Source organism: Eretmochelys imbricata, chromosome 16, assembly GCF_965152235.1.
Source record: "Eretmochelys imbricata isolate rEreImb1 chromosome 16, rEreImb1.hap1, whole genome shotgun sequence".
NCBI classification, from domain to species: domain Eukaryota; kingdom Metazoa; phylum Chordata; order Testudines; family Cheloniidae; genus Eretmochelys; species Eretmochelys imbricata.
The window spans coordinates 17,008,662-17,023,988 of NC_135587.1; the positions used below are offsets into that span (position 1 = coordinate 17,008,662).

At 42.1% G+C, this 15,327-nt stretch overlaps 1 protein-coding gene across 6 annotated transcripts in view; it reads left to right on the forward strand.

Moving 5' to 3' along the window:
- Nucleotides 1-15,327, forward strand: part of PRRC2B (proline rich coiled-coil 2B) — a 68,094-nt gene that overhangs the window by 8,194 nt on the left and 44,573 nt on the right. For 5 of the 6 annotated variants that reach the window (XM_077836104.1, XM_077836108.1, XM_077836107.1 and 2 more), the window contains exons 2-5: nt 9,029-9,196; nt 11,091-11,268; nt 11,657-11,759; nt 12,725-12,797. In XM_077836104.1, the coding sequence (XP_077692230.1) occupies nt 9,082-9,196; nt 11,091-11,268; nt 11,657-11,759; nt 12,725-12,797 (469 nt within the window). In that variant the 5' untranslated portion in view covers nt 9,029-9,081. Of the gene's footprint in view, nt 1-5,092; nt 5,188-9,028; nt 9,197-11,090; nt 11,269-11,656; nt 11,760-12,724; nt 12,798-15,327 lie in introns of all 6 variants that reach the window. The other variant, XM_077836105.1, reaches the window with a different exon arrangement.

The window sequence follows — 15,327 nt, forward strand, 5'->3', positions numbered from 1 at the left end:
GAGACCTGAACTCTCTTCCTTCTGCAACTGAAGTGACTTGCCCAAGATCACACAACACTTCCCTCTGTGCCTGAGTTTCCCAAGGGATAATGATACTAACCCTCCTCTGTACATCACTTGAGATTCCAATAAGCGCTAAATATTGTTTGTTATTGAAATGTTCAAATACCTAGATACCTAATTAAAAATATTCTATAGTCCATGTGAAATCTGGGGTTAAAGTACGGTGACTCCATCCTAATAGGTTGTGTGGGAGAAGCTTATAAATACAGGAGGTGCTCAGCTTGGTTTTAATTTGTTTAATCATGAGACGTCCTGTCCTTTTGGTGCTGAGGGAGTGAGGCTGTTGCATCTCCATGAGCTCGTCCCTGCGTGTTCAGCTGTCTCAGGAGTTTCAGCAGGGCAAGGTGGAAGGCAAATGACTTTTAGAAAATACAGTAGTACCTGTGCTGAGTCCTCCAGGTGTTAGCTTTGAGGGAGCTCAGAGCATACATACAATTGTAAGTGTAAACATTTGCGCTTAAATAACACTCCTCTTCTTTGCGCTTTAAAGACAGCTTGCAAAACCGTAGGTCACTTCCCCAGGTACAAAAGGAAGAGGGTGATAAGTCTGACTTGTCGAAGTCACAGGTGGTTCTCACTTGACTGAGCTACTCTGTCCTTTGTGGTTTGAGTTCTGAATGTGAAATGTGTGCTTGTTGCATTTGTTTCCATTTGGGCCTTGCTAGCTCGCACTAATCAGATGGTTTCAGAAAGTCACAGCTTCTAGCCTAGTAATGTTTCTTATGTGAATAAGATTTGTCAGAGGTTGGTGTTGGGTCCAGTTTTATTTAACACCTTCACTGTCTAGATGAGGACATAAACCGCATGTTACTGACATTTGCAGATGCTGCTAAATTGGTCCATTTTATCAGACATCCCACCTCCAGCAGTAGCCAATTCCTGATGCTTCAGAGTAACGTGAAACCCCTGTAATGTATCTGCCCAACTGAAATTAGAGGGTAAGAGTCCCCCTTTCCTGACACTCTGATAACTAGGTCATTCCTTAAAGCATGAAATTCTTAGTGCAGGACACTAGTTCTTTTTCCCTGCAAAACTGAAGACTGGTCCAGGTCTACACTTTTGTACCGGCTTAGCTTTGTTGGTCAGGGTGTGTGCGTGGGGGAAAAACACACCCCTTAGAAACCTAGCTATGCAGACAAAGCCACCAGTGCGGAAGAGGGCTTCTGTTGGTGTAGCTAACATTGTTTGGGGAGGTGGTGTTCTTATACTTGGAGAACTCCTTCTTTTGGCATATGCTGCATCTACACTACAGAGCTATGCTGGCATCTGCTCAGTAGTGTGCCATAACCTGAGTTCCTGACTGATTGATTGCTCTCAGGGAAGGAAGGATGGACCTTGAAATCTCTATCTCAGGATCTTGTATGCACCTCTTTCTCTGTATGAGCTACAGACCAACTCACAGGCTGGATTTACCTAGCTTTTCCTCTTCATCTTAGCCCTCAATTACTGGAGGCCAGGGCCTTCCCATGTGTAATACTGTCTGTCTAGTCCTTGTGGAGAAGCAGGATCCTCAGAGGTTACTAATGGACCTGCTGTGCTTTTTGTATAGATATTGGCATGCTCCACTGCCAGACTCTTCAGTCTGCGCAAGTAACCCTTTATTGCTCAGGTGGAAGGTGGGCTGTGAATCAATGCACACAGACTTCTCTTCTCAGTCACAAGTTTGAGACATTGGCCAGTAATGGATGTTTCAGAGGAAAGTGCAAGAAATCCCATGGTGAACAACGATGGAGTCATTTGCTCATAAGGGAGTTTTGTTCCTGATGCACTCAGTTGTCATGAAACATGAGGATTTACATGCTGCTTTATACAAACAAATAAAAAAAACCCACACAAAACAAAACGGATGTTGTTATGCATGTCCTCATTAACAATATCAATGTCTATCCTTTTTTAATCCCACTAATCTATTATCTTTATTATTTTGTGGCAGTGAATTGCAAAGTTAGGTATGCACTGTGTATAAAGGTATTTCCTTTTATCAGTTTTCAGTTAGTTGCTTTTGAGTTTCATAGGCTGTCCCCAGGCACTTATGTTATGAGAGAGGGTAATTAGGGGCACCCGATTTACCTTTTCTGTACTATCTGTTATTTTGTATACTTCTGTCACATCTCCTCTCTGAAGTGAACAGTCCCAGTCTTTTCAATCACTCATCATACAGAATTCCCTCCATGCCTCTAAATCATTTTGATTGGTCACATTTAAGCCGCCTCCATTTCTGCAATATCCTTTTTGAGCTATGGTGACCAATACTGCAGGCAGTATTCCAAGTCAGGTCATACAGTTGAGATGTAAAATGGCATTGTAATGTTCTCAGTATTATTCTCTATCCTATTCCTTATGCTAGGTTTTATGACCAGTGTTGTAAACCAAGTAGAGGTCTTTGTTGAAGTGTCCTGATGTCCAGGTTCTTTTCTTGTGTGATTATACATAGTTTAGAACAGGGGTTCTTACAAGAAATTTTTTGATGGCCTCAGAGTGCGACCACCAACTCTTGCTGGAGGCTGCTCTGACAATTTTTCCTAAAATATTTAATTAACTTCAGGAAAAGCAAATAAATATGCACCTATCCAAGTCCAAATCATTGTAATTTATTTATGTAGGTTTTTTGGCAGACAGTAATAATAAAAATAATGTACAGTTGTCTCTATTCTTTACTTGACCTAAACAGAATAGAAACAAAATAAGGTGCTTTGCACAGTCTTGTCTTTTTGTTGGTTTCTTTTACTTTTTTGGCTGCCCCTCCCCCCCCTTTTTTTAAAGACTTGCTAGCTAGTAAGGCTGCTGCTGTGAAAACTGTTATTTGTATGTATCACTTTTCACAGCAGACTTACTAGTTAGCTGGGAGGCAGTGAAAAGTGATATTAACGAACATACAAATATTGCTTTTCACAGGAGACTTATGCAGCCCCGCGGGGCAAGCCAGGGGACAAATTAAGCTGTGGATGGAGAGGAGGGTAGGGAGGCAGTAGGAGCCTGGGGGGGTGGGACGGGAAAGACCCCAGGACTGGAGCTCGAAGCCTGATGCCCTGCGGCCGGAGCCTGATGCCCACCGCTCCAGGGCTGAAGCTGGAAGGTGGGGAATTCTCACCAGCTGCCTGCTCCTCTGGCATTTGTGGCTCCAGTGGAGGTCAGGAACCAACCCCTGCTGGCAGCCCCGGGAGAGAAGCCACTGCCCTCCTCCCTCCCTTCCTCAATCACTGCCCAGGAGGCTGTGGCCGCAAGAAAAGCCTCTGGTGGCCGCATTTGAGAAACGCTGGTTTAGAACTTGGTGGTGTGTCTGAAAGTAATTGAAAGTGTGCAATACCTTCCATAAATCTGTTTGCTCAAATGAGGCATGCTAACTTCCAGGTATTCCATCTCTATTGAGATGTAGTGAATTAAACCTCAGCAGCTCAGTCTTCCTCATACAGGTGCTCACAAAAAGCCCACCAGACACTTCTGTATGGCAAGAATGTTGCTCATTGGCTTTGTTTTCAGCCCAGAGGTTTCTCAGCACCAATAGATCAAGCTTTTAGTGCTGGCACTTTCATTACAAGTTCCCCCCCACCTGGGGAAATTTCCTTACTAGATGACATTTCATCGTGATGTCAGATCATTTGGGGCAAATAACCGAGGGAAAGGATGGGAGAAGCAAGTACTCGACTCTCGGCCTGTTTTGATAAGTATAAAGGAAAGTCAGTCGCGATCAGAACTACTGGTGGCCCACACCTCAACTTCAGTGTCTTGCATGTTCTGTGATTTAAAGCAGCATCATTACCTTAGTTGGGTAGAACATGCTCAGTGGAATGGGAAGTAGGCAGCACTGATGCCTGGATGCTGAACGCCGTGTTTAAGGCTGGTTGCTGGCCAGATTGCTGGCTAGTACAGCACAGGTTTTCATCTAGTGATCTGAGTTTGGTGTAACTGTTTGAAGCCTGGGGAGCCCTGATTTAGACAGACATCTAACAGAGTGTTCTGTTTCTGTTGTGACACTGGGATTTTGTAGTCTCTTATTATCATTTATTATTTGTATTACAGAAGTGCATAGGGGCCAAGCAAAAGTAGGGGCCCACTGTGCTAGTCATTGTACAAATACACTAATAGACAGCCTCTGCCCCAAAGATCTTGTGATTTAAATAGACAAAACACAGAGGATAAAGGAAAGGGATATATAACACAGATATAATTATTTAATTGGCTTCTATCGTCTTTCTGAGCAAGACCATCCAATAAAATGGCTTTTTTTCCCTCAAGATTAGATATTAGAGTAGGGAAATGTGGGTGTTTTGAGATCTTGAGTTCATTGTAACTACTGTATCCTACGTTAATGGCCCCAAGCAGAGGCCAAAGTAAAGGGCTATAGTCAGGCAGCCAGCTTTCAGGTGTTGCAGTCAGCAGGTGCCAGCTGGCTGCAGCATGGGTTTTAATAACCATACCGGAGGGTAATTCATTTCTTCATGTGTTTGGATTTTATATGGGAGAGCTTCAGTCCACCAGGCTGGGAAATCTTTTAAGATGCCCGTCTGGATCCCAACTCTGTCTGTCTGATTGGAAAATACAGTTGTCTCAAGGTAGCTTTTGGAGTTACAGCCAGGTGCACTCTTTCCAATGTACAGCAGAGGACCCAGCTGGGTGAGCAGAACCAGAAGAAGAATTTAGCAGGGTAAGTGGGCAAAAATACTCAGTTTCTATGGCCTTTGCACAGACCTTAAGGTCTGAGGGTCGGTGTTTGTCTTCCGTCTTAGATGGAATGCCTGTCAGTTTTGTTCAGATCAGCAGCTGTCCTGTAGCAGGGTCACTTACAGTAAGAGGGGAGGCAGTGTGGTCAGTGGTTACAGCAAAGGTCTGGATGTTAGGAGAATGGGATTCTGTTCCCAGTTCTGCCATTGGCTCGCTGTGTTACCTTGGTTAAGTCCCTTCACCGCTCTGGGCCCCTATTTTCTGTTCTGGTTGCATCCGATGAAGTGAGCTGTAGCTCACAAAAGCTTATGCTCAGATAAATTTGTTAGTCTCTAAGGTGCCACAATTCCTCCTGTTCTTTTTGCAGATACAGACTAACACGGCTGCTACTCTGAAACCAGGGTTAATGATACTTAGCACTTTGCAAAGGTTGGTTTGAGATCTGAGCTGAAAGTCGTTACAGTAAGTACAAAGTACTCTGTAAATGTCACTTGTCGAGATTCTGACTGTGGTTGCTCCATAAGGCTTGACAACAGTCTTTTCCTAGCATGCTCCTAAGTTCTCTGCTTTGAAGTGGTTGTTTGTTTCTCCTTCATCCTTTTTAATGATACGAGATGTGATCAAGAGGCAGCTAAGACTCAGTTACATAACTCGTTGCTAGGGTTTCTCTTTGGCAGATCTACCCTGTTATCTCTTTGCATGCTGACTTTCAGGAACGCAGGGTTTTTCTGTTAAGCAGCCAACTCCCAAGCCAGCGAATATTTCCCCCCCCACCACCATTATCATTTAAAAATTCTAAATGGGTTTGAAAAACGTTATTGCTCTCATTAAAGTGAAGGATTGATACCTAAACTGCAGAGTGGACAGGTGTTTAGCAGACTTCCACCTCAGAGGGTTTTGCTTTAATACACCTCAATCCTGATCTCCAACACGCCTGCTAAAATAGTCCCGGGGTCCCACAAAGCATTGCTAGTACACCACAGTCCTGATTTACAGCATCGCCTCTTATTCTACTCCAGTCACAGGGCTCCCTACAGCTCTGCCAGAGCAAACAGAAAATATTATCCTCAGTCCAGCACCATATTGCCCTCCACACTAATCGGGACACAATTCTCCTTTCCTCTTTCATGCCTGTCCTACTAATAAAATACTGTGGAAATAAGGGAGGGACCATTGTTTTCTTTGGCAAAAGATGAACGTCTGAGAAAATACTGAACCAGAGAAGGTGCCAAAGATGTGCCTGCTATGCCAAAGGAGAATGTGTCCCAAGATTTTCTTTAAGCCTCATTGTCTGTGCAAGGCCCCACCCTGCAGCCCCATCAGTCTGTCTGTGAGGACTGCATGGGACTCCTTTCAGAGCATGTCATTATTCATCGATCAGCCAGTGGAAGTTGTTGCTGAGTGGTACCAAATTCTTCCCACCTTCTTCAGACTAAGCATGCTGAGTCCAAAGCTCCAGCCTAGGATTTAAACCTAGCAGCACTGTCATTCAGCCTGTAATGCCAGTTTTATTGGTCACAAATTTGCTTCCTGGCTGCTGCTATTAGATATGCTTTGCTAGCCTAGAGGCAAATGGCAGCACAGTATCAAACTGGTTGTGTTCAATGTGTGTGGCCTATGCTTATTTTGTATATAATATGTGGTGAATTTATCCTCTTACCTAGAAATAATGTTTGATAAGGGATTACTAGTGGAAGTTGTTGCCTGTGGTCAGAGGCTAGTCTCTTTCAGAACTAGTGATTACTTCATCCGCCTTGTCTCTCTAATATCCTGGGACCAACATGGCTACAATAATGAGAAAGTTAACATTTTTATCCAGTAACTGTGTTTATGATCAGCTTTTCCATACTAACCCTTCCACCTGAGTTGTTGTTTGCCAGATTTGTTATATTTTGTGTTTTGGTTCCAAATTGTAGTTAATTAGTTTTAGTGGCAATTATTGCTTTGGAAGAATCAATTTAAAATTACCATGGATTAGCACCTCTTCAAATTCCCCCATCTCCATCTGCTGCCTAGGAAGGAGGGTACTCAGACATCAGGGGCTGGTATAAAAATGGCTCAAGAGAAATGGGTTTTGACTCTTTAAAATGCATATAAAACGACAGTTTATCAATTATTCTGTCAGCTCTGAAAGCACATTATAATTGCATTTTCTCTGTAGTCACTTTAGATTATTAGAACAAAATATTAAAATTATATATGTACTTTCCATAATTGATGCTATTTGTTTAATTTGAACTCTGAACTCAGCCTGGACAATGTAACCTAATATATTTCTGTCAAATCAGCAGTCTCTGATGATTTTCACTTTTTGTCTCTCTTGCAGTAGAACAAAGCTGCAACATTAAAAGTTCCAAACACTGTAGAGGAACATTTTAAATCCAAAAGAAAAGAAACCAAGCCTGTTTTCACTAGATATTTGGCTTAGTTTTATTGTTCGCTTTAAAGATTACTTCACTGATCTTAAATTTTATTAAATCTAAGGGTCTAGCTTAACTTTTCAAAATCTGTTTCTTTTTGCAAAACCTCAATTTGTGGCCTAAAATTAGTCTGACAACATCACTAACATCCATTAGACTGGTTTTCTGGGTACAACATCCTTCCCTGGCAAACGATAGACTCGATCTAATGAACCTTTTTGCTCTCTTACATTTTATGATTCTCACTAAGCTAAATCGATATTTCAAATGCACAGAGAAATATCTTTTATTGGACCAACTTCTGTTGAAAGGTTTCAGAGTAACAGCCGTGTTAGTCTGTATTCGCAAAAAGAAAAAGGAGTACTTGTGGCACCTTAGAGACTAACCAATTTATTTGAGCATGAGCTTTCGTGAGCTACAGCTCACTTCATCAGATGCATACCGTGGAAACTGCAGCAGACTTTATATATACACAGAGAATATGAAACAATACCTCCTCCCACCCCACTGTCCTGCTGGTAATAGCTTATCTAAAGTAATCTTCAGGTTAGGCCATTTCCAGCACAAATTCCTTTTTCTTCTGTTGAAAGCTTCTCTCTCTCACCAATAGAAGTTGGTCTAATAAAAGATACTACCTCACCCACCTTGACTAACTTTTTCGTTGGTTTTCTTTAGTAGTTCTGATACTTAGGACACTTCTGAAGTAGTAGACTTCATTTTTAAGGGAAGGCTTCACTCTTGATTGTCTCTTCCTATGTTCTTCTACCAAAAGTAATTAATCTCTTTCAGAATGTGACTGTTTAAGAAGGTACATTGTCAAGGGGTGGTCACTGGGCACATGTGCATTGTAGGAAAAGCGTGTTCCTGGAGTTGTATATCTTTATCTTAATAATTACTCATGTGTTTATTTTGATGCAAAAATCACCTTTTTACTTCAAAAAAATTTCATGAACTTGAATGTACTTAGAGTTGCTTATAGAGTTTTCTAAATCTTCCATAAAGATTTGAACTTTCAGTTATGTTGCTTATTCCTCATGTCCTTTTAGTGGTGTTCAACTGATATCCTTAAACCTTTTGTAATAAATTCTCTTGAAGCCCAAAAGCTTGCACTGTATACTCCTGGGGGAATTCTGCGCCAAAAAAAATTAAAATGCTGCACACAATATTTTAAAATTCTGCAAATTTTAGTTGTCAAAATAACACTACATAATCACGCCAGTTTCAGTTATTGTGGTAATTTATTTCAAAATACCTGTCCGCAAGTATGTCTGTAACAATACACAGATACACACAATTTCCCCCAGGGGTAGAGAGTTAAAGAAACGCCTGTGACAACCCAGTTCCTGTTTTTCTGCCACCTTTCTGCCCCGCCCCGCCCCCCCCCGAGCCCAGCATGGGGGGGCAGACACCCACAACCCCTCCCCCCCTTGGGGTCCCTCCCAGCCAAAACACCTGAACCCTCTCCTCCCCAGAGCCCAACCTCAGGGCCCCCCTGACACCTGAGCCCAGGGATCCAGAAGGAGAAACAGCCTGATGCTCAGTCCCAGGCTTGCACAGAGTTTCCTGTGCATCACCCTTCTGCTTCCCTCAGGGCAAGCTTGGAACTGCAGCTGCCAGGAACCCTCTAACTCCCTCTCCCTCCCCCCAGCAGCCCATTTCTGTGGGGAAAAGGGAATTCTGCATGTACAACGTGAATTTCTTCAGAATTCTGCATTGTGCAGAATTCCCCCGGCGTAACTATAAAGTGAGAGATTAAAGTGTCATAGTTTATCTTGTTTCCCACTGAGTCCTAGCAACTATCATGTTGGATATTTTGTACTTTCACTTATCAAAGGATAAATAATTGTTCTGATGCTTTTTCCCCGACTCTCTCTCATTAAAAGGCAGATCAGAAGCGGCGCACAGAAATTTCCTTACTAGATGACATTTCATCGCAATGTCCGATCGTTTGGGGCAAATAACCAAGGGAAAGGATGGGAAAAGCAAGTACTCGACTCTCAGCCTGTTTGATAAGTATAAAGGAAAGTCAATAGAAGCTATCAGAACTACAGGTAAGAAATGCCAGAGACAAGCTAGTCAATGTGTCTCTCGTAGGGTGTGTCTTCACTGCAGTGTTCACGCAGTTGACTGGCACCTGCGTGTGAGCTGCCACACTACAAAGCCAAACTTGAGTTAATATGTCCTCCCTGGTGCTACACTCACCTGTGTATGTCGCTACCCGTGGTTCTTTGCTACAGTAAGCTGCTGCACTCTGATGGTTGCATGTAAGATACAGGAGGCAATTGTCCCGCTCTACTCAGCGCAGGTCAGGCCTCAGCTGGAGTATTTTGTCCAGTTTTGTATACCACATCTTAAAAAAGATGTGAACAAAGAGGGAGAGTCCAGAAGAGAGCAACAAAAATGATAAAAGGTATAGAAAACCTGACCAATGAGGAAAGATTAAAAATATCTGGGCATGTTTAGTCTTGAGTAAAGAAGACTGAAGGGGGACTTAATGATAATCTTCACATTTGTTAAGTGCTGTTATAAAGAGGATGGTGATAAATTGCTCTTCATGTCCCTGAAGGTAGGACAAGAAATAACTGGCTTAATATGCAGCAAGGGAGATTTAAATTAGATATTAGGAAAAACTTTCTAACTCTAAGGATGGTTAAGTACAAGAATAATTTACCAAGGGAAGTTGTGGAATCCCTGTCATTGGAGGTTTTTAAGAACAGGTTCGACAAACACCTGTCAGGGGTGGTCTGGGTATACTTAATCCTGCCTGAGCACAGGGGACTGGACTAGATGACCTCTTGAGGTCTCATCCAGTCCTGTATTTTTATGGTTCTTTCCCAGTTAGTTGTGGGAGAACTTGTTGGTTCTTTGGGCACATGGGGGAATTGTGGGAAGGCATTGGGAGACTATCAGCACTCAAGCAGGTTAGCCTGTGTCCTCACTGCAAAGTGAACAGGTTACCAGTTTGGTTAAAAGCCTCACTCAGGTTTTAGCGTACGCCCTAGGACAGCTAGCCCAGGATGTAAACCAAACTAAACTCTGGCTAGAGGTTTTTTTATGTGGATTGGAGCTGGATTAGGAGCCCAGGTGAACTCTGCAGTGAAAACATACCAGAAGTGGGGATATTGAGGTCAGAAAACTGAAACTAATAGGCTGGGTTTATTCTGAACTCAGTGTGGGATGGAAGAGTAGATAGAAGGAAGATTATTTCAATCTGGTAAACTAGGTCTAGCGGTTAGAGCAGAGGGGACTTGGATCCAGGACTGCTGGATTCTATTTCTAGTGCTACAGATGTGTGGCCTTGGACAAGCCACTCACTGTCTCTGTGCCTTTACCTAGGTGTGAAATGGAGATGATAATTCTATTTACCTACCTGATTATAGGTGATGAGACATAATGCACTGTTTGAAAAGCACTGTGAGATCCAACAGAAAGACAGGTTCAGTCCCAGCAAAGTTAACTGAGCCCTTCTTCCTGCTGGAGAAGATAAACTTGATGTTTTATGTGGTTTTCTAGGTGAGGTTTTGGGCTAGAGCTTTAAATAAAAACCCAAGGCCTTGTCTGTTCTGCATGGTTACTAACAATCCCAGGACACTTTCCATAAGAGGAAGGTTTTTGCCTCTGTCCTTGGCCAATATCTCCTGTCTTCCCACTGTTGTGTTTAGGTTACATGCCAGCTGATTGTCAGTCCACCACAGAGGTGACAGCATTGCAATGGTTCTTTTGGAGGAGAGAATCTGAATAAATATGAAATACTAATATTATAGAAGTGCATATTAGCATTGCTGTTGCAATGTGCTTCTGCAGGTTAGGATCTGATTTTACTCTCATTAAGTAGTACCTTACTTCTATTCATCCCAATAGGACTATTTGAGGGGTAAGGCACTAATTGAAGTAAATGAGGGTGGCAGAATCTAGCCCGTAATGACTTGCTGTCCCTCTCACCAGTTATTCCTAGACATGGCTTACAGAGTCTTGGGAAAGTTGCTGCTGCCCGGCGCATGCCACCTCCTGCAAACTTGCCAAGCTTGAAGTCTGAGAACAAAGGAAACGACCCCAACATCATTATAGTACCCAAGGACGGTACAGGATGGGCAAACAAGCAGGATCAGCCAGACCAAAAGAGGCAAGTGGAGCAATTCTTATGCTAAACCCTCTTAAAGAAGAAACAGAAATTATACTCGGTCATGCTGAGTATTCTCTTTGGGCTTTACTAGTGACCTCTCCCCAGGTGGGATTGGTTACGATGTAGATTTAAGAATACTGTTGGGCTACTAGATCCATGGAGCCCTGCGTGTATACAATATTTGTATCTGAATCCGATCTGCGGTCTGCAAACATGGTCCGTGGATATTCCACAGATTCTGAGGGCTCTTTTCATTCCTTTCAGCAGGAAGCACTCTGAATCAGTACTGAGCCAGTGCACACGCTTCATATGAGGGGCCACTGTATTGCGAGAGCTGATTGTCTCCTTTACCCCACCTAATCTCCGTTGTTCTGTTGTCCTTTCCCAGTTCCAGTGTGACGGCTGCACAGCCGCAGGAGTCGCTGCCGCAGCAGGGTTTGCAGAAATCTGTCTCCAATTTACAGAAGCCGACACAGTCAATCAGTCAAGAGGTAGGTGCAAGTGGCGCTGACGACGACTCCTCAATTTTTCCCAGGCCCATGCGGCCTAAAGATTGACCGATCATAGTTCAGAGAGCAGCTCCCAAATAATCAATTTTGTTAACAATAGTCTGTCTTGACTCCAAGTTACTGTGCCTCTGGAATGTTCTGCTGCTGTTAAATTATCAGTCTAGGCATATTCCTATATACCTTACAAATCTGTAGGAAGTGTTTAGCTGAAACGTAGGGAAAATGGCTGAAATATAAGGAGCTTGATTTGCATTTGTTAAGGCACTTTATTTTGGTTCTCATTTAAAGGTAGTTAGGTGAGAACAGATCCAGTTGCTACTTCTAGCGAAAGGTTTCACTTGATAAGAAGTGATTTGGTTGCGCGTGACAAACAGTGAGTCTCAGGGCCTGAAAAATCCCCTGACAAGTGAGACGTTTCCCCTGTCAGTGAACGTTCTGACCTAACCCATCTATAGCTGCAGAATTTAAGCTTCTACTGTAGCTAAAAATTCCAAACCTGTGAGATTTTTGGAAAGTCAGGGCAGGAGAAGGGAGGGGGTTGGCTGTATATGAGAGAGTGAAAGTCTTCCAAGCATAAGATTTGGCGTAGAAGGCAGCTGAAAGATGAGTGGAAGAATGTGTGGGAAAAGTGGCAGAGAAGGGAGACTTTGGCCGAGGAACAGACGGGGAACAGGCAGAAGAAATAGACAGGGAAGCCAGTGAAAGTATCCAAAGCAGGAGATGTCAGGGTCGGAGCGAGGAAGAGGATTTTAACTGCAGCATTTTGGATAGATTGGAGTGGGGGAGTTGCAGAGAGGAAGAGGTGGTGGTCTCAGTTGGGGCACTAGCAGGATCTAGTAACATCTGGCTGATACAGAGATCTGACCACGATAGCATTGTCTTGTTTTACTTTCACCCAGAAGCTGAGGAACTTTCACGAGGGTCTCCTGATCTTTTTCTTTTTTCAGAGTACAAATTCAGTGCCAGGTGGACCAAAGTCATGGGCACAGCTGAATGGAAAGCCAGCAGGACAAGAAGGTGGTGAGTATGATTATGAATAATGGAGCAAAGTACGTGTACACTGCTTTATTAATACACAGGATGAGGTCTCTTCCATGATGCACTCCCAGTCTAAGGGCTTGTCTAGACATAGGTAAACTTGCACTAGTATAACTACAGTGAGGTCATTATTGTCTATGCTCCTAATGGCTTCTGCTTGACTGAGGATCCTGAAACCAAGGTAACATTTTTAGCAGAAAAATTAACTCCTTAAATTGGCATCTCAGTTTGATTGGGAGTATTGCTGTTTTTATACAGGATGTAGGTTGTAGTTGCCATGAATATTGATATTTAAGGCTCAGAAAGAATAGCAGTAGGCCCGTGGCACTGAGCTTTTAACAGACCAGGAGCCACTAGCTCTTCAAATAAAATTGCAGGGAGTGTCGAAAGAATTAAATAGATTTAGAATGCAAAAGTGGATGTAACAAGCTTATGAAAGCTGTCTCAAACCTCAGTCATCAAAGCAGAAACTTACACTTGCCTAAAGTGACTACCAGCACAAATACGTATTTAACCTTTGTATCTTTTTTTTTTAATTGCCACTTTCTTTGAGATTGTTGCCATATGGACCCCATGTAGGGTAGGTTTTAAATCTGTGGGCCAAATTAGTATCTCCTAGAGAACTGTGGTCAAACATTGCCCTCTAAGAAAGTGCTAATGTGCTTTGAGAACTCAGTGTAGATCAGGCCATTGTTAAGATACATTACTTAAACCTGCGGAAAGAGCTACATGCAGGGCTAAGAAGAGCTTATTTAGAGGATAATTGAATCATAGAAATCAGGCTGCAAAGACTTATTAGGTCATCTTGTCCTCTGCACCTGTTCTGCAACTGCTTTGAGCAATTGCATTTACAGTCTAGTTAAAGCAACAGTTTCCAGTATTAACAAGGATTGAGATCTTTGCCCATTTGCTCATTTATTTTAGTTATTGTGTCTTCCTTAAAGATGTCATTTTTGTTGAAGCATTGGGGGAAGGGGAGAATTTTGTAAATCTGCTGTACTGTAATACGGTATGTGTGTTATGAATTGGGGTGTGAATGCAGAAACTGTATGTATTTCCTGTCCAAAGGAATCTTCAGGGAAGGATGTTTACACTGCATTGCAATTATCCCAGTGCAGTGCATGCTGGGGAATTAGGCTCCATGCCGTTGGTACTGGCACACAAATAATCCTTCTGTTGTGCAGCATTATCTGTTTGGGAAAAGCTTGCTTCCCCATCCCCCTTGCCGAGTCATAATGTAAATCTGTCCTGAAAGATGCTAGTCAACCTTAGCTGTTCATGCTATTAGAAGTCTCACTATTCAGACAGATCAGTGCAATAATGCAGTACAGCTAGGAACTCTGGTACTATACATGTTTCAGTTGTAGCCCATGTTGTACATTATAAGACTGATAACTTTTGCCAGATGTTTGTTTGGAAATGCTACATATAGTACTTTTTTATGTATAACTTTTTAAACTGGGAAACGATTCTCAACTATGGGATGAAGAACTACGAATTTGATCGTGCAAGATCCTATGCTGTGAAACAAAATTTATGAACATGTTACAAAGTAACATTTTTTTAAAACAGTCTCTCCAGAATTTAAAGGGACACTGTTAAAATAGGTTATGCGCTAAATTTTGGTAGTCTGTAAATGTTTTTTGTGCTTTTACAAAAAGTGATAGAAATATTTTCTTTAAACTGATTTTCAAAAAAATTGTAAAGAAAACGGTAGGGTGGATTTTGTTTTGGCTTTTTTTATTGGTTTTGGGGTTTTTTTGTTTTTTTTTGTTTTTAATTGACATATCCTTTCCTTTATTGGAAACATGAACACAACAGCACTGAATTAATGTATGAGTTCCAGAAAGTGAAACTGAGTAAACAGGCCAATTTTGCTTCACTCTTTGGTGCAGAAATGGCAGAGATCTTCCGGTGTGTTTAATAAACACAGGTGGGGTGTGTAACACAATTTTGAAATGGACTTTTTATTTGGACTGTGCCCCTTTAGTGCAAGGAAACAGTTATCAAAACAAAGCACACACTACTCAACAGGCTCAGGATTTCTGTGCGTTAGTTGCAAAATGACTTTCTGATTAAGTGTTTTTTAATATTGTGTATGGTTGTAATGCTGGCAGTTTTCTTCTACGCAGTGTAATTTTGCGAATGGGTTTAGGATGAATTGTGGTGCACTGCTTTCTGTTCACCATTACATCTTTATAACAAACAAAAAACCATCTTAGAGTTGCATTTTATGATAGCTAGAAACTCAGCAGGGTAACTCTCCAGGAAGAGCAACTGAAGCCGGGCAGATTTGGTCAGTGATCTGTATCTTAATGCTATGAAGGAGGGCAGTGTATATACCACATTGTAACACTTGATACTTATTTATAACTTCTCACAGAGAACATTGCAGGGAGCATAACAACATAATTCTGCAGTGGACAAATAATAAAAGTTGTAGGATTCTGAATATAAATGTTGAGTGCTTCATAGCATTTCTGAAGTGAGCTTGCTGCATTTTCATTTCCAG